Genomic DNA, 19,817 nt, shown 5'->3' with positions numbered 1-19,817 from the left:
TGGATAAAAGTTCCTTCAAACCAAGACTTTTGGGATCAAAGGTATCTTTTCTTGATTTTTCAAAGATTTCCTCTTCCTCTATTTCTTTAGTGTTAGCTCAGAGAGAGCAGATCTGTTGACCTACTAGATTCTCTCAGATTATTTATCTGCAAAGTATGCTGCCTTAAGGATTTCAAGTCAAATCTCTAGCAACACAATTTTACAGGTACCAATAAGAAACCATCATAAGATGTATAAGATGTACGTAAACAAAGACTAGGTGCAGAACAGTAGGAAGAGTTTGCTTCTATCTATATGTATAAGATATATATATATATATATATATAAATATATGGTTGTGTATATGTGGAATATCTCTGAAAGGATATACAATTAATGCATCACTAGATATCCTTTGTATCATCTGAATTGTTCCACGTTTGTAGTACTTACTCAGAAAAATAAGTTAAAATCTAGCCAGACAGCCTCAACTACCAGCAAAGTCTACAACAGAATGGGTGATGGTTATTATCTTCAATATAAAAAGAGTGTTCTTCAAATGAAAAAAAGAAAAGCTTGACAAAAGACAAATATTAATAGATCCAAGATTTAAAATTAGCATGTCACAAAAGAAATATGGCTAATACATTTAAAAAATATTCATCCTCCCTAGAAACGAAACAAAAACACAAAACCAAATAGTACCATTATTTTACCCATCAGGTAGGAAACTTTAAAACAAGTTTTACACTTAATATTTGTACATGTGTCTGAAACAAGAATGCTCATACTTTACTGGATAGAGTTGGTTGTCACCTTCTAGCCAGAGATACCAAACGTCTTAAAACATGTATACATAGCCCTTTTAATCTCACTCAGCAATGCCACGTCTAAGTATGGAGCCTGAGGAAATAATGAAACATACAAAAATATGTATGTAATGGAGATAGAGTAGTCACAGTTTTAATTATAATGGCAAGTCATGGGAGGCAAGCCAATGTTTACCAATAAAACATTAGTTAATAAATTATGATACAACCAAGTAGCTACTAAAAGCTAAATTTCCAAAGAATATTTAAAAGTACTTTTTAAATGTTCACAGTACATGGGAGGAAAAAGGGTTAAAGAAAGAACTGCATACATATTCTGATCTCATAGATGGGATCAACCCAAAGAAGCCTGGAAAGACATATACCAAAATGTTGAAATTGATTTTTTCTGGGAGTAGATAACAGGTGATTTTCTGCTTTTCTTTTACTTTTTGGTTTCTCTCAGATCCCTTTTTTTTGCATGTAACGCTTTTTATACTTGGGGAGAGAACCATAAATGGCATTTTTTTGGGGGGGACTATAGAAGATAGAAAAATCTAGTTATGCTTTTTCATTCTTCCTATTTTTAAACTACTAACAATCAATATACTTAAATCTATGCATGAAAAAAAAAAAGAGCATGTTTAGGGAGATTCTTTAGTAATAAAAAATATTTATCAAATCTAAAAGGGTAGAAATACTGCTTTATTGGATAAACTTACTTCCAAATTACTTTCATGTTTTTTAAGAAGTCCTAATGAGCATTCAAGAAGAAAACATATACTGCTTCCACAGGAATAAGGACAAATAAAATGGGGTTGACGCCTGCCACAAATGATATTTCCTAAAAGAAAAAAATGTAATATTTAACCTTTCTTCTGTTGAGGCAAGGTAAGTTAACTGCATACATCATAAATAAGATTTTCTTACTTTACAAGAAGGGAGAACTGAGATCCTGTTTTTTGAATGCAAGTTAAATACAAAATACAAAATCCACTCTCTGACCAAGATGAGGGGGGAAAAAATCATCCTTCAACATTTCAATTCTCATGCAATGAAATCCAAAGGTCTGTTGAATCCACCTTTTCGATTCATGTACTGCCTGTGATGAGAAGAGAAAATTCATTGTTTATTTTTTTAATCCTATACTCCTCTTATAAAAAAAAAACATGCTTCAGAGATTAAACCTATAAACCATCTTTATAATAGCAAAGTCTAGGGTAGAAACTATTCAAGGTAATTTAATGTATATTTAGAGATTATTTTACTTTCAAAATAAACCAAAGACTTTCAGATTTCTTTTAACTCCAAATAGTGGTATGGAAGTTTAATTTTGAAATTATTTGAGAAGATTCTACGGACTTAAAAAAAATCAATTGAAAATCCTTATTTATTTTAGTTAATAAGAAACATGTAATTTAGAAATAGAGAAAAGTTCCAAACAGGCACCCATTGAGCCAATTCAATTGCACACTGTAATGATTCTCCCCATAAGACCTTATTTGAAGGTAATTTTACAAAAGATTGTCCAAAATGATTCTAGTACCTTAGCTTATAGCATTTTCAATCACATGATTCATAATCTAAATTAACTGGACTATTAATCTTTTATCAGTGATAAAGTTAGAGAGAAAGGCAATATTTGAAAATATCTTGACTTTTTCATTAAGAATTCACGTATGGATTGGTTTGTTCCAAAACTGTGGTACAAATAAAATATCCCTATATGTAACAGAAGAATATATTTACAGTTGAAATCATTACATAATCAATCTAGTTCAAGAGGGATCTATTTTGTACCTAAATTATAATGAAATCAAAGCCCACAGACTTGAAATTATGCTTTTCTGAGGAAATTACTATCTACAGTCCTAAAATATTTAAGCCAACTACCCTCTCTCTCTAATAGCTATTAGCTCACATGTAAATGGGAAAACAATTTTAACACGCCAGAATATAAGCAATGAAGATAATATTTCATTCAAACAAGGAACTGTATGGAAAACTGCTACATTTCCTACAAATATGATTATCCCATAATAAAGTTCTAAGTACAAAACTGATTTATTAGTTCAGACATAATAATGGGGGCCATGCATACCTGTACTTCCTCTTCTGAGAGACATTTATGGCATAGGCATTTACAGAGCCATCTACCTTCTTACCCTGAAGAAAAACAATAAACAAACAACAAACAAAAAACCAGGGAGGATACATTAAATCAGGATACATGAAAGCAGGTGTGGTGGCAGTGGCATGTACCTGTACTCCCAGCTACTTGGGGGCAGGCTAAGGTGGGAGGATTGGTTGAATCCAGGAGTTTGGGACTGCGAGGAGCCATGATTACACCAATCCAATGCACTCCAGCCTGGGCAACTCAGCATGATCCAGTCTCAAAAAAAAAAAAAAAAAAAAGAAGAAGAAGAAGAAGAAGAAGAAAGAAGCAGGAAGGAAGAAGGAAGTAGGGGAGAAGGGGGGAAGGAGGGGGAGGAGGAAGAGAAGGAGAAGTAGCAGAAGAAGCGGCAGCAGCAGTGGAAGAAGCAGAAACAGCAGCAGCAGCAGCAGAAGCAGAAGCAAGAGCAGCAGCAGCAGAAGCAGCAGAAGCCAAGAGCAGCAGCAGCACAAGAAGCAGCAGCAGAAACAGAAGCAGAAGCAGCAGCAGCAAGAGCAGCAGCAGCAGCAGAAGAGGAAGGAGGAGGAGAAGGAGGAGAGTCCAATGAGGGAGAGATAATTTCCAGATCCTATGAACTCCCAAGCGGTACAACTCTCTGCTCACACTTTTACAATTGTACATAAGCAATTAATATTCAAACCAACAAACATTCACAGTGTATTATGTACTATGTGCAAGGCATGCTGAGAAAGTAGGGTAGCAGAATCTAATCTTTTCTGGTCAAAGAATACTTTGAAACCAGATAAAAGGCATAATCTCCAGAAAAACTCACATTCACACAAAATTTAACTTACAACGTTAGCTAATAATATTCTCATATCATGGCTGGAATGGTTGCCCTTGCAATTTTTTGTTCATTTTAAAAATTATTATTTTTTAGACACAGGGTCTCGCTGTCGCCAGGTTGGAGTACAGTGGTGTGATCATAGCTCACTGCAGCCTCAAACTCCTGGGCTCAAGTGATCTTCCTGCCTCAGCTCCCGAGTAGCTGGGACTACAGGCACATACCACCAATCTGGGCTAATTTTGAATTTTTTTTTCCTGTAGAGATGGGATCTCACTATGTTGCCCAGGCTGGTCTTGAACTCTTGGTCTCAAGCAATTCTCCTGCATTGGCCTCCCAAAGTACTGGAATCCCAGGCATGAGCCATTGTGCCCAGCCCAATTTTGATCTTTAAATCAAGAATCAGAACAGAATAACAGACACAAATGTTAGGTTATGTGTCACTCCGTCTTGACCTTTCTGAATGTAGCAACCATTCTCTTTTTCACAAATTCTTGTTCAGGTCTTCTAATCCAGCCAAGTCAACTCAACATACCCACTTTCTCCCATGTTGTTCCTCATGCCTGAATTGCCTTCCACACCTCTAACTTGAACTATCTCGTTATTATCTATTGTTCAAGGCCCAATTCAAGCATTCCAGTTGCTAGGAAGTGCCATCTTCTCTAACTGCAGAAAAATGTTAACTGTGCTTTCCTCACAGTACCCTCTATTTTCTTTTCTTTTTCCTTCTTTTTTTTTTTTGGAGATGGAGACTTTCTCTGTCACCAGGCTGGAGTGCAGTGGTATGATCTCGGCTCACTGCAAACTCCGCCTCCCGGGGTTCAAGCGATTCTCCTGCTCAGCCTACCGAGTAGCTGGGACTAAAGGCATGCGCCACCACGCCCAGCTAATTTTTGTATTTTAAGTAGAGATGGGGTTTCACCATGTTGGCCAGGGTGGTCTTGATCTCTTGACCTCGTGATCCCACCCCGCCGCCTCCCAAAGTGCTGGGATTACAGGCATGAGCTACCACACCCAGCCCAGTACCTTCTATTTTCTGCCCTATAAAACCATGACGTACATCATAAAGTTATTTTCCCTATGAGACTTCAAGCTTCTTGATGGAGGGATATGTCTGAGAGTCACCTTTGCATTCTTACATCCTAGGTAACTGCACTCCCAGGTATTCAGAAAATGACTTAGATGAGTATCATTAGTTAATGTCATGACACACACAAGTGACCCCCACCTCCTCCCTCTCCCATTACTACCTATGCAAGAGTAGCCTATCTGTGTAGTGTATTTAATTAGATATTGGTGTCAGGGCAAAAACCAATTCTGACCCACTGGCCAAAAGGCATACACAGATTTATATATATTTGAAGTGGGGCTAAAATAAATGTATTTGGTCTTACTTTTCTATACCTATTTTCATGTATTTTTTGGGGGGTGGAGGGTGAGTCCTCAACAAATTACTTGAGGTATATGATTTTGAACTCCCAATAATAGGAAGTAAGCATGACTGAGAAACTGGTCTTGGGCACAAAAAAGTAAATGGTGATAACCTTTTTACCAAGTTCGATTCCTAAAGGTTAACTGATTTCTGGCAACTATTTGCAGAGTTGCATATTATTAGCTCTATCCTCATTTATTTACATGCTGGCATAGAAAATTATCCATTAATAAACAAAACCAAACTTTGAAACTTCCTAGAAGAATGTTATTGAAATAATTGCAGTTTTAGCCATCATTTTCAATGGCAAAAACTGTAATTATGTTTGCACCAATCTAATAAAATGAAAGGGAAAAGCCAAGCACATTGCTGTGAGGCTATAGTCCCAGCTACTTGGAAGGCTGAGGCAAGAGGATTTCTTGAGCCAAGGAGTTTGAGTATAGCCTGGGCAACATAGGAAGACTCCGTCTCTTCAAAAGTAATTTAAAAAAAAAATGGACTGAGGCAGGAGGATTTCTTGAGGTCATGAGTTCAAGACCAACCTAGGCAGCACAGCAAGACTCTATCTCTGCAAAAATTAAAAAAATTATCCTGGCATGGCAGCATGTGCCTATACTCTCAGCTACTCCAGAGGCTAAGGCGGGGAAATTGCTTCAGCCTAGGAGGTCAGGCTGCAGTGAGCCATGATCATACCACTGTACTCCAGTATGGGTGACAAAACAAGAACCTGTCTAAAAAACTAAAAAATGAGGCTGGGCACAGTGGCTCATTCCTGTAATCCTAGCACTTTGGGAGGCCAAGGCAGGTGGATCCCTTGAGGCCAGGAGTTCGAGACCAGCCTGGCCAACATGGCGAAATCCCATCTCTACTAAAAATACGAAAATTAGCCAGGCATGGTGGCAGGCACCTGTAATCCCAGAAACTTGGGAGGCTGAGGCAGGGGAATTGGTTGAACCTGGGAGGTGGAGGTAGCAGTGAGCTGAGATGGCGCCGCTGCACTCCAGCCTGGATGACAGAGTGACACTCTGTCTCAAAGACTAAAATAAAATAAATAAAATAAAATAAAATAAATGAAATAAAAATAAAAAAATGAAAATACAATCAAATGGAAAGGAAAATGGGTGATGACTACACTGGCATATGAAGAGGTCCCACAATAGATCAATGATGAAACATCACAAGATACACATTACTTAAAAACACAAATGAGCTGACTTTATAACTGATAGCCATGAAGCCAACTGCATATAAACTAAATTAACGTCCTTGTAGATGTCATTTTAAAAAACTGACATCACTTAGTGTGACGGTACTCCATAATTTTTATAAGATCTATGACTTTTCACCTAATTTTTCCTTTATAAGCAAACATCCTCAACACTGACTACATTTAAGTGATGGGTGGCACCACCCTTAGATCTGACTTTCAGGAACTTCAAATCTGACATCAAACAACAGGAAAACCAAAAAACAAAATAATTCCATTTTCTTTGGGGAAAAAGTTCCCTCCCCATTCTTCTAAAGACAATAAAACTATAGTTGCTTTACTTTTAATGTATTTTTATTCACCCAATATATATATTAATAAATTTTCATTTATAAAATACTCTTTGGAAAAACAAGTAAGAATTTAGGGCATTCAAGGGAAAAAAAGCTGATAAATAAACTTCATTAAATTCCAAAACAGAGTTCACATAACCATTGCAAGAACGAGAGCTTGTTCTTAATTTCTCACCTCAAAACAGTCATCCTCAGTACTCCTAAGTTACACACTGTCATTTTAAAACATGTGAGCCCTACACAGTCACATTAGTTAGAAAGAAACTCTTACAGCAACTGCGATTACCCCACTCCATTAGCAACTCAATGGAATACAAGACTTGGGAAAGTGGATTATTTTTGACAATTTTTTCTCAGACATCTCTATTTCCATTTGCAAAACTAAATAGAAAGACTTAAAATTCTAGAAAAGAGATTTTGAAAAATATATTGTTTTTCTTTCCACACACCCTCCCTCTCTCCATCTCCTCTCCTCTCCTCTTTCCTCTCTCTATACCTCTCTCTCTCTTCCCCCATCTCTCTCTCTATGCGCTCCCTCCTTTACCTAATCCCTCCCTCTTTTTCCTCTTCCCTCATCTCTCTGCTATTATGAAGGCTAGACAGCATTCACTTCCCTATCCACCCTACTTCTAAGCTGTGAGACATGTATGCAGCTGCCCAATGTCATCTCCATCTGGCAGCTGGATTTTGTTCTTCCATTTCCCAGCAGTTCCCCTTCCAGAAACTCTGTTCCGGGTTAACTGTATCACTCAGGGTCCCAGCCTGACACCTGAGAGGCATTACTAACTACTCACTCCCACCTCCCCCAGCTCCTGAATCGTTCTCAACTCAGTTCAGGCCTTCATCATCTTTCACTTGCACAAATCAGCAGTTCTCCCCACCTCCAATCTAACCCACCTCCCATCTGTCCTCCATGCTGCCCCCAGAGTTATTGTTCTAAAACACACATATAACCATGCCACTCCCTTATTTAAAAATCACTACTTCCTCTCCTCAACACCTAAAGAATCAACTCTGAATTCCTTAGCATGACTAAGGGCATCAAAAGCCCTCTGTGATTTGCCTCCTACCTCTATTTCTAGTCTAAGTCACTAACCCATCAGAACCCCTTTATCCCCGGCAGAATTTGAAATTCCCACAATACACTGTGCTCCTTTACAGCTACATGGCATTTTCATGAGCTCTTCCCTCTACCTGAAATAATCATCTTCCTCTTTTTGTCTGATCACTTCTACTTGCCCTTTAAGATCTAACTCAAACATCGTCCCTGGCAACCACTCCCCAGATTCCAATGGCAGTTCACTATTTCCTCCTCTGTATTCTCAATGTCCTTCAAACAGATAATTATTGTCTTATAATCAAACACATTTGTATAAATGGAAAAGAACATGGAAAGACAGGACAGTCATAACAGATTAATTCAAATGAGAATGTTGCACGTTTTACTTACTTTTGTGGAGTCAAAGGAGGCAAATCCCATTAACTTCATCATTTCTATTTCTTCCTCTGTTTTGCCTTCTAAGTCTTCCTCTGCAAAAATGAGTAATTTTGTGACCTATCATTTCATATATATACATAAACAAAAAGAGAGGTGGTAACAGATTAATAATCATTCCACCTCACTAGCAGAGAATACACAAAACAATTAGCTGAAGATGAGTCTAATGAAAAAATTCCTCTTACATTTGGACAGAATGTAACTTATGGCACAAGGAAAAAGTCCTCTCCTTGAAGCCTTTAGACAGGATTACCTTTTTAAAAAAAATCTGGGTTTCATATTAAGGACTACCTTTAATATCAGGCATGACACTATCTAGTTCTGAAGATACTTCCAAAATAGAATATTCTCATGTTTCTAACTACCCTTCTATATCAGGAGCACCACAGATAACCAGCAACTTGCTAGGGTGTAATTAAAACGAAATCTCACGCTGGGCACAATGGTTCATGCCTATAATCCTAGCACTTTGGCAGGCCCAGGTGGGAGGATCATCTGAGGTCAGGAGTTTGAGACCAGCCTGGCCAACATGGTGAGAACTCGTTTCTACTAAAAGTACAAAGATTAGCTGGCATAGCGGCGGGTGCCTGTAATCCCAACTACTCTGGGAGGCTGAGGCACGAGAATTGCTTGAACCCAGAAGATGGCAGTTGCAGTGAGCCAAGATCGTGCCATTGTACTCCAGTCTGAGTGACAAGAATGAAACTCTATCTCAAAAAAAAAAAAAACAAAAAACAAAAAACTCAAAAGCATATGCAATGAACATTATAAAAGGCTTAACATTTAAATGTTCAAAATTAAACTTTTATAATTTTATCATCACTGTACTTTTACTACAGTTATTCATCTAATAACATTACCAGTAATCTGCCGTTCTTTGCTCTTTGTTTCTTTTGTTTCTTTCTTTTCCTCATCTCTTCTTTCTTTCAGTCGAGAAGGGGAAGGAGATGTGGATCTATGTCGTCTTGGAGATCTAACATTTACAAGTAAAGATGTTAGAAACAGACATATCAACTTCGTATCAATCAGCACAGATATACAGGAGCCGAGCTCCACAGAACCACCAGTCATTCCCTATGGCAAAGTGAGGAAAAAGGTTCTGCCAAGGCCTTGTTAACAAAAAAAGTTTTAATGTAGTTTACTGCTTAATCATTAGTTGCCTTCAGTACAGTTAGAGCTAGAAAGCTTTCTGGAAGGCAGAAAAATGTAAATCCAGCACTTTGGAAAGCTGAGGCAGGAGGATGGCTTGAGCCTAGGAATTCAAGACCAGCCTGGGCAACACAGGGAGACGCTCTCTCTCTTTCTCTCTCTCAAAAAAACAAAAACAAAAACAAAAAAAGACTCAGAACCCATTTCTGAAGTTCTTCCAAGATCATCCATTCTTGATTACATACTTGAATAAATCATTATCACCAAAAGTTAATAAAAAAGAAACAAAAGGCCAGGTGCAGTGGCTCACATCTGTAATCCCAGCACTCTGGGAGGCCGAGGTGGGTGGATCAGGAGGTCAGGAGATTAAGACCATTCCGGCTAACACGTTGAAACCCCATCTCTACTTAAAAAAAAAAAAAAAAAAAAAAATAGCGGGTGTGGTGGCACATGCCTGTAGTCCCCACTACTCGGGAGGCTGAGGCAGGAGAATCGCTTGAACCAGGGGAGGCAGAGGTTGCAGTGAGCCGACATTGCGCAGCTGCACTCCAGCCTGGATGACAAGAGTGAGACTCCGTCTCAAAAAAAAAAAAAAAAGAAAGAAAGAAACAAAAATGCAAAATACTTACTTCTTCTTCTTGCCAAGCACCATGCTCTGGGGTTTGCATGCATTATTTCTTATTTACGCCTCAAGACAATTTTGCGATGTAGAGTACTGTTAGCCCCATTTAACCAAGCTGAATGTTAGCTTTAGAATAAGGTTGGATTAAGTTTCCTCCATTTCAGGAAACTGTAAATCCCCTTATAAGCGATCAAAACAAAGTTAAGAGCAGCGACCAGTTTCTTAGGGACTTTCGGTAAATAAAGCTCTTGGCTTATTTTCTACCCTTACCGGGAGCGTCTTCGGTGCGGGGATCGCGAACGGCTCCTTCTCCGATCTCTCTCCCGAGACCTGGACCTTTCTCGGCGCCTGCGTTCTCTCTCCCGGGATGTGGACCGGGAACGCCTACGTTCTAATGGAATCACACACAAATTGCAGAACTGAAAATTACCTCAAATATCTAGAGCTGCGCCGTCCAGTAGAAAAATAATGCAAACCATTACTAGTCACATTAAAAAGGTAAAAAGAGGCCGGGCGCGGTGGCTCACGCCTTTAATCCCAGCACTTTGTGAAGCCCAGGCGGGCGGATCACAAGGTCAGGAGTTCGAGACCAGCCTGGCCAATGCGGCGAAACCCCGTCTCTAATAAAAATACAAAAATCAACCAGGCGTAGTGGCATGGACGGGTAATCCCAGCTACTAGGAAGGCTGAGGCAGAAGAATCGCTTGACCCCGGGAGGTGGAGGTTGCAGTGAGCTGCACTCCAGCCTGGGCTGGCGACAGAGCGAGACTCTGTCTCATTAAAAGTAAATAAATTGATTAAAAAAAAAAAAAAAAAAACGAATCAGGGGCAGAACCGAGGGTCTAAGTTAGATCTCCTGATGGAAGTCCAGCTTTCTTTACATCGCGCTGCCTCATTTATGGGGCTAGGAGCCAGAAAACATTACGAAGTGAGCTCCCAGGACTCAAAATTCTTAACATCGATTTCCCTGTAATGACTTGGGCAGGAATCTAACATTTATTAAGTATTTAAGAACTAGGCAGAATCACATACTGTATCTTATGGGATGTGACATTAATGATCACATCAGTTTTTAAAAGCTGGCAATAGTACCCTCAATGACTAATTCTGGGAATTCGATTCAGAAAGGCTGAGTAGTGACTTGCCCACCGTCGCCCAGAAATTCAGCAAAGGAACTGAGGCCTAATTCTAAACCCACCGGCCACAGTGTAATAAAGGTTATTGTATGAAGGTGACAAAGACTTAATGAAACGAATTCAGAGACACTGCCTTCAAACCGGAGAGGGTGGGCTGAAGAGGGCAGGGCCCAGGTCTACGTTCCACCCCTCGCTCTCCTCCTGGGGAAAAGAGCCCACCTCTCTGCTACCCGGCTACCAAAAACAAAACAAAATAAAACAAAAGGGACGGGCCTCCAACAGAGCCCCACATCCTCCGAAATGCTACAGGACTCACCCCTCCGTGGGGAGCGGCTACGACTGCGACCCATTTGGAGTCCCGCTTCCCGGAAACAACTGTGCAACAACTTCCGGGAGGGCCGGGAACCGAGGTTTTTACCGCCGACCAGAAAACGTCAAAATGAGTCGCGAGGGTTCCGGTCTTCTTTTGTTCACGGTGGGCATTAAAACATGCGATTTGGTATTACTATAGAAATTCCTGGAAAATTCAGCCGTATACTCATTATCCTAACACATCTTTCATTTTTTCCCCCATTTTTGTCCACGTGCACAAAATACAGCAAACCAATTGTAAACATAGCAAACAGCTTATGTTTTTCCACATAACATTTATAAGCAGTGAATATACTAAAGTTCACCGTCTTTCTCTGTCGCCCAGGCTGGAGTGCAGTGGCGCGATCTCCGCTCACTGCAAGCTCCGCCTCCCGGGTTCACGCCATTCTCCTGCCTCAGCCTCCCGAGTAGCTGGGACTATAGGCGCCCGCTACCACGCCCGGCTAATTTTTTTGTATTTTTAGTAGAGACGGGGTTTCACCGTCTTAGCCAGGATGGTCTCGATCTTCTGACCTCGTGATTCGCCCGTCGTGGCCTCCTAAAGTGCTGGGATTACAGGCGTGAGCCACTACGCCCGGCCCCCGTCCATCTGCTTTATATTTTCTCATGCCAGCATTGAGAAGGCACCCAAAACCTCCTACCGGCCCTTGGAAGGAAAACTAAAGGCCCCAAATTCCATCCTACCCCACAGAGTACTTCCCCGAAGTTGCCTCTGTCCTCAGGGAAAGCAACAGCAACAACAAAAACTTTAGAATGTTCAAAACTACAAAAATTAGGAGAAAGACTATCTTGCCCCAAGGCTGAACCATCTGTGATAGAGCATAAATAAGCTTACCAGGAAAGACTCAAACCTCTTTTTATTTTATTTTATTTTATTATTTTATTTTATTAATTTTATTTTATTTTTTATTTATTTTGTTCCAGGGTACATTTGCAGGATGTGCAGTTTTGTTACATAGGTAAACGTGTGCCATGGTGGTTTGCCACGCCTATCAACCCATTAAGCCCTCCATCTATTAAGCTATTCTTCCCAATGCTCTCCTTCCCCCCAGCTCCTCCCCCTACAGGCCCCAGTGTGTGTTGTTCCCCTCCCTGTGCCCATGTGTTCTCATTGTTCAGCTCCTACTTATAAGTGAGAATACGCAGTATTTGGTTTTCTGTTTCTGTGTTAATTTGCTGAAGATAATGGCTTCCAGTTCCATCCATGTCCCTGCAAAGGACATTAACTCGTTCCTTTTTATGGCTATATAGTATTCTATGGTGTATATGCACCACATTTTTTTAATCCAGTCTATCATTGATGGGCATTTGGGTGGTTTCTATGTCTTTGCTATTGTGAATAGTATTGTAATGAACATATGCGTGCATGCATCTTTGTAATAAAATGATTTATATTCCTCTGGGTATGTACCCAGTAATGGGATTGCTGGGTCAAATGGTATTTCTGGTTTTCGGTCTTTGAGGATTCACCACATTGTCTTCCACAATGGTTGAACTCATTTACATTCCCACCAAAGTGTAGAAGTGTTGAACCTCTATTTCTAATCAAACCAACTCTTTTCAGTCAGTTCTCTCCAGAATTATCAAATCTAGTGACCTGGCTTTTAAAATAAAAAGAGCTGGGAGATGGAAAGGGACTTTATTAGGTTGGAAAAAATGCTCACCAATCACATACATTTTTAGTTAGATTTATACATTCAGAGTGGCCTCTTTAATACCTGTTCCAACCCAGACTTCCAGGAAAGATCGAGCCATGACATGTAGGATTTCTACCACCAGCCCCGACCCCCAGACTCTTTTGGAATTACCCTGGCAAAGCATGCACTAGGTGTAGAATGGGGAGGTTCAAGGGAGGCACAGGCCCCAGGGAAGAAGATTTAGGGACATCATTGGAGAAACACACCACTAATGAGGACGTGGTGGTACATGCCTGTAATCTCAGCTACTTGGGAGGCTGAGGCTGGAGAATCGCTTGAACCTGGGAGGCTGAGGTTGCAGTGAGCTGAGATTACGCCACTGCACTCCAGCCTGGGTGACACAGTGGGACTCCGTCTCAAAAAATAAAATAAAATAAAATAAAAAGAGAGAGAGAGAGAAAGAAGAAACACACCACTAATGATTGAAGAAATTGTCCACAGGGAAGACAGGGTTTATGGGAAACCTAAGGGGGTATATACTAGATGTGAAAGAGAGGAAGAACATGGTGGCCTCAGGTGGTGGCTGAAAACACTCCTTCTCTTTCTCCTTGTCCCCTCAGGGGTGGGGTCTCATCTGATGAAAATGCTTTTGAAGAAACCCCTCTAGGACTAAAAATGATTGGAAGGTATGCTGGGGATCAGTTGAATACACAAAGATTTTTTGAATGCATAAGATGCACAGGACACTATACCACTTTGGCACTAGGATGAAAGGATGAGTAAGACATGGTCCCTGCCTCAAGGAGCTTGCACTGTAGCTGTGGAGGCAGACAGAGGAGACACATCTTCACTATAATGTGGTAAGATAAAATATACACAGTGTGCTATGGTGACATGAAAGAAGGCTTTTCAGCCCAATTTGTCTAAGAGGGTTTCTTGGAATAATAATAGTAGCTAATACGTACTGTGCTAATTATATTCCAGGCCCTGTTATAAAAATGTTTATGTACACACACATTCACACGCGCACAATTATTTGAGCTGTGAGACTCAAAAGAATACATTGTCCAGGTAAAGAGTGGGAGTAGCAGCAATAAGAAAGGCACAGAGATGTGTCACACTACGACATACACAAGCACTAAAAGAGGTTTGATATTATCATCACTTTGAGTTCACCATGGTGGACCTTACTAAGTACCTGGGACTTTATCCTTATGGTTACAAGAGGCCACTGGAGCATTTCAGGCTGGGGAGTGACCTGACTAGATTTACATTTTTAGATGATTCATCTGGATCTAAAGACCTGACCCAGAAAGAACAAGTGGAGGGAATGAGGGGTTGCACTAAGGCAATGATGGAAGAGAATGAGAAAGAACAGAATCAGGAGACATTTGAGGAATAGCATGGCAGGTCTTGGAGACTAGTTAGATCCAGGCAGTGGGAAGATAGAGAAGAAATGACTTCCAGGCAGGGCCAACTTTATAGGCATGTGACCTGTGTAGTCATACAGGGTCCTGGGTATAGAAGGGCTTAATACTCAGCTTTTGCTACTCTTGAAATTCCTGCTAATCTTTGAACAAGAGGTTCTGCATTTCCATTTTGCACTGGGCCTAGCAAAAAGTGTGTATCTCATAGTGATGCCTACTAAAGTGAGAAAATCACAATTTGTCAGTTTACTACTTAACTGAGACACAATGGTGAGTCCATGTGGGAGATGGTGGAGAAGGCAGTAAAAGGGACATCCCTTTTTTATGTGAGAGGCCCTCTGTCAGTGATTAGTATGGGCCCTTCCCTGCCCCTAGATCCCCCCATATCCATTCAGGGGAATTCCTTTTGTACATGTTTGCTCCACAGTGTGAGAACCTAGTTACACTTCTGCCTTTGGTGAGAGGGAGAACATGAATTTCATTTTAGAAGATTATTAAGTGTGAGGGACTTGACGAACATCCAGATAGATATATTTTTGGTAGGCATCTGACCAGCTACAGACTGAGTCTGATAATTACGGGGAGCAATCAGGGCTAAAGATAGAGATGGGGGGGATGGGCATGGTGGCTCATGCCTGTAATCCTTGCACTTTGGGAGGCCGAGGCGGGCATATCACGAGGTCAGGAGATCGAGACCATCCTGGCTAACACAGTGAAAGCCTGTCTCTACTGATAATATAAAAAATCAGCCGGGCGTGATGGTGGGAGCCTGTAGTCCCAGCTACTCGGGAGGCTGAGGCAGGAGAATGGTGTGAACTCGGGAGGCGGAGCTTGCACCAGTGAGCCGAGATCACACCACTGCACTCCAGCCTGGGTGACAGAGCAAGACTCTGTGTCAAGAAAAAAAAAAAAAAAAAAGATACAGATGGGGGAGTGATGAATCACAGAAGTCCATGAAATTGTCCCAGTGAGAAAAGTGTGCTAGGTGAGCAAAGGATGGCCCCCATGTGGGATTAAACAGAAAAGGAAGGGCCCACAAAGGAAGCCAAGATGCACTTGTCAAGTAGCAAAAGAAGAGTACAGAACAATGTGCCAGAATTCAGAGGGGTGGAGTTTTGAGAAAGAATGAGAACGGTCAGTGTAGCAAGCTGAATAATGGCCACCCGAAGATATCTGGTTCTTTCCTCTGGAACCTGTGAATATTACCTTCTATGGGAAAATGTTTACAGATGTGATTAAGAATATTGAGACAGGGAGATTATCCTGGATTATCCAGATAGACCCTAAATGCCATCACCAATGTCCTTATAAGGCACAGGCAGAGGAATGTTTGATACATACATGAGAGAAGGAGGCAATGTAACCACAGAGGCAGAGATTGGGTGGTGCAGCCACAAGCCAAGGAATGCTGGCAGATTCTTCCCTACAAACTCCTAAGGGAGCACACCCCTACTACACTTTGTAGTAGGGTTTGGCCCGGTAAAACTGGTTTTGGATTTCTGGCCTCTAGAATGGTAAGAGAATAAACTTCTGTTGTTTGAAGTCATCAGGTCTGTGGTAATTGGTTGCAGTGGCCTCAGGAAACTAACACCATCAGCTGTGTCAAATGCAGCAGGGAATCCTTTAAAACAGGGGTCCCTGGCCGGGCGCTGTGGCTCAAGCCTGTAATCCCAGCACTTTGGGAGGCCGAGACGGGCGGATCACGAGGTCAGAAGATTGACACCATCCTGGCTAACATGGTGAAACCCCATCTCTACTAAAAAATACACAAAAACTAGCCGGGCGAGGTGGCGGGCGCCTGTAGTCCCAGCTACTCGGGAGGCTGAGGCAGGAGAATGGCGTAAACCCAGGAGGTGGAGCTTGCAGTGAGCTGAGATCGCGCCACTGCACTCCGGCCTGGGCGACAGAGCCAGACTCCGTCTCAAAAAAAAAAAAAAACAGGGGTCCCCAGTTCCCAGGTCATGGACCAGTATGGGTCTGTGGCCTGTTAGGAACCGGGCCATACAGCAGAAGGTGAGCAGCTGGTGAGCCAGCATTACTCCCCGAGCTCTGCCTCCTGTCAGATCAGCGAGGCACTAGCTTCTCATAGAAGCGTGAACCCTACTGTGAATTGCACATGGGAGGGATCTAGGTTGCATGCTCCTTATGAGAATCTAACTAATACCTGATGATCTGAGGTTGACAGTTTCATCCCAAAACCATCCCCTGCCCTGTCCCGTGGAAAAACTGTCTCCCACAAAACTGGTCCCTGGTGCCAAAAAGGCTGGGGACTTCTGCTTTAAAATAAGAACTGAAAACTGTCCACTGGATTTAGCTTTATAGAGGCCATTGGTGAACTTGCTGAATATTGTTTTTGGGGAGAGTAGGTTAAGACAAATTACAAAGAATTACATTCATCTTTCCTACTCCCGAAATCCATACCAGCATGGGACATTAGGGAAGATGCCATCAGCAGACCAGAAGCTGAGGAATTTCCAAACCAGAAAAAGCATACCTAAGGCAATGGCAACTCAACACAACAAAAGAAGTGATGACTGAAAAGGTGAGCAGATCTCTCTCTTTGTAGTCACATTCGTCCACCTCTCCTTCACCACCCCAGGCCTGTGGCAACCACTAAGCTTTTTTCTACCTCTGTAGCTTTCCATTTTGAGAATGTTATATACATGGAATCATGTGATACATGACCTTTTTTTTTTTTTCTTTTGAGACAGAGTCCTGCTCTGTCGCCCAGGTTCAAGCGATTCTCCTGCCTCAGCCTCCCAAGTAGCTGGGTTCACAGGCATGTGCCATCACACCCAGCTAATTTTCGTATTTTTAGTAGAGGCAAGGTTTCGCCATATTGGCCAAACTGGTCTCAAACCCCTGGCCTCCAGTGATCCACCTGCCTCAGCTTCCCAAAGTGCTGAGATTACAGGCATGAGCCACCGTGCCTGGCTGATACATGACCTTTTAAAATGGACTTTTTTCATTACAATGCCCTTGAGATCATCCAAATTGTTGTATCAATTATCTGTTCCTTTTCGTGGTGAAGTAGTATTCCATAGTATGAATGTACGACAGTTTAACCATTCACCAATTGTAGGACATTTTGCTTGTTTCTGGCTTTTAGCTATTACAGATAAAGCTGTTATGACTATTTGTATACAGGGTTTTCTACCGATAAATGCCCAGGAGTGTGATTGCTGGGCTTTATGGTAAGTGCTCGTTTAGTTGTTTTTTTTTTTTTTTTTAAAGAAACTGCCGATCTGTTTTCCAAAATGGTTATGCCATTTTACTTGCCTACCAGCAATGTATGAGAAATCCAGTTTCTACACATCCTCACTAGCATTTAGTGTTGTCACTATTTTTTAGGTATTCTAATAGGTAGATAGTGATATCTCATCGCAGTCTTAACTTGTATTTCCCTAATGGCTATCTCAATATATTTCCATGTTCTTATTTACCATCCATATATACTTTTTGGTGAAATGTCTCTTCATGTCTTTTGTCCATTTTCTGTTTGGATTATTGGTTTTAACTGTTGAGGGTTTTTTTTGTTTTGTTTTGTTTTGTTTTTTTATACGGGGTTGCCCAAGTGGTGTGAACACAGCTTACTGCAGCCTTGACCTTCTGGGCTCAAGTGATCTTCCTACCTCAGCCTCCCAGGTAGCTGGGATTACAGGTGCATGCCACCACACCTGGCTAATTAAAAAAAATTTTTTTTTTTTTTTTTTTTTTTTTGTAGGGATGGAGTCTCCCTACATTGCCAAGGTTGGTCTCAAACTCCTGGACTCAAGCAATCCTCCCACCTCAGCCTCCCAAAGTGCTGGGATTGCAGGTGTGAGCCACCATGCCTGGCCAATTGTTGAGTTCTCAGAGTTCTTTATATATTCTAGATATGAGTCCTTTGTCAGACATATGATTTACAAATATTTTCTTCCAATCTCTAGTTTATCTTTTCATCCACTTAACAGGATCTCTTACAGAGGAAAGTTTTAAATTTTGATTAAGCCCATTTATTTTCTTTTTTACAGATTATGCTCTTAATGTCATACCTGAGTTGTCACCAAGGCCCAGAATCCTGCTGTAGGTTAAATGTTTGTTTCCCCCAAAATTCATATGTTGAAACCTAATCTTTGGTGTGATAGTGTTAGGAGGTGGGGCCTTTGGGAGGTGAATAGGTCATGAATGTGGGGTCCTCATGAATGGGATTAGGGCCCTTACAAGAGAGACTCCAGAGACTTGCCTTTCTTCTTCCACCATGTAAGGACACAGCAAGAAGGCACTATTCTGTTCTATGAACCAGGAAGTAGGCCCTCACCAGATGAAGAACCTGCTGATGCCTTGATCTTGAACTTCCCAGACTTCAGAACTGTAAGAAATACAATTCTGTTGTTTGTAAAGCCACTAGTCTATGGGATTCTGTTCTAGCAGCCTGAATGGACTAAGACTATCCAAAGACTTTCTCCTACGTAATCTTCTAAAGGTGTTATAATTTTACATTTTATATTTAAATGATATTTTGATTTTTGTATAATGTGTAAGGCTTAGGCCAAGATTCACTAAACCCTTTAGTGTTATATTTGGTCGAATGCTTTTTCTGCATCTATTAATATGATCATGTGATTTTTCTTTAGTTTGTTAAAATGGTAAATTACATGAATTGATTTTCAAATTGATTTATATTGAACCAACATGACCCAGAGAATCCCGCTGTTGGGTATATACCCAAAGGAAATAAAATCAGCACCACAGAGGTGTCTGGGCTCCCACATCAATTGCAGCATTATTCACAAGAGTCAAGATATGGAAACAGCGTAAGTGTCCATTGATGGATGAATGGATCAGTTGTGCTATATATAAAATGGAATGCTATTTGGACTTAAAGAGGAAATATGCCACTTGCAAAAACATGAATTAAACTGGAGGACATTATGCTAAGTGAAAAAAGCCAGACACAGAAAAATACTGCATGATCTCATTTATATATGGGATTGAAAAAGAGTCACACACACATCGTAGAATGGTAGTTACCAAGGGCAGAGAGGAGGAGGAAATGGGGAGATGTAGTTCATAGGGTAGAAACTTGCAGTTATGTAGGATGAATAAGTCTAGAGGTCCAATGTGCCACAGAGCTATAGTTATTAATATTGTATACTGAAGTTTTGCAGAGTGGAGATTTTAGGTGCTTTTACCACACAAAACAAGAGGTAACAGTGGTAGGTGATGGATATATTAAGTTGCCTGCATGTCCTCATCT

General features: G+C 41.0%; 1 protein-coding gene across 2 annotated transcripts; it reads right to left on the bottom strand.

Moving 5' to 3' along the window:
- Nucleotides 1–917: 917 nt before the first annotated feature.
- SNRNP27 (small nuclear ribonucleoprotein U4/U6.U5 subunit 27) lies at nucleotides 918–11,577 on the bottom strand. Of its 2 annotated transcripts, XR_002734068.3 has the most exons (7): nucleotides 11,459–11,520; nucleotides 10,277–10,397; nucleotides 9,096–9,208; nucleotides 8,188–8,267; nucleotides 2,890–2,954; nucleotides 1,719–1,890; nucleotides 918–1,632 (listed from the first exon to the last, which is right to left on the bottom strand). XR_002734068.3 is itself a non-coding variant. In XM_023223976.3 (6 exons), the coding sequence occupies exons 1-6, from the start codon at nucleotides 11,490–11,492 to the stop codon at nucleotides 1,836–1,838; spliced, it is 468 nt and encodes a 155-aa protein (XP_023079744.1). In that variant the 5' UTR covers nucleotides 11,493–11,577; the 3' UTR covers nucleotides 918–1,835. The 2 variants fall into 2 exon arrangements, 1 of the variants encoding a protein (XP_023079744.1); XM_023223976.3 differs by having other exon boundaries at nucleotides 918–1,890; nucleotides 11,459–11,577.
- Nucleotides 11,578–19,817: the final 8,240 nt, after the last annotated feature.

The sequence above is a fragment of the Piliocolobus tephrosceles genome, chromosome 15 (assembly GCF_002776525.5).
Source record: "Piliocolobus tephrosceles isolate RC106 chromosome 15, ASM277652v3, whole genome shotgun sequence".
Taxonomy (NCBI): Eukaryota; Metazoa; Chordata; class Mammalia; order Primates; family Cercopithecidae; genus Piliocolobus; species Piliocolobus tephrosceles.
Note: the sequence above shows the minus strand (reverse complement) of the source record. Positions and strands in the feature narration are given on the sequence as shown.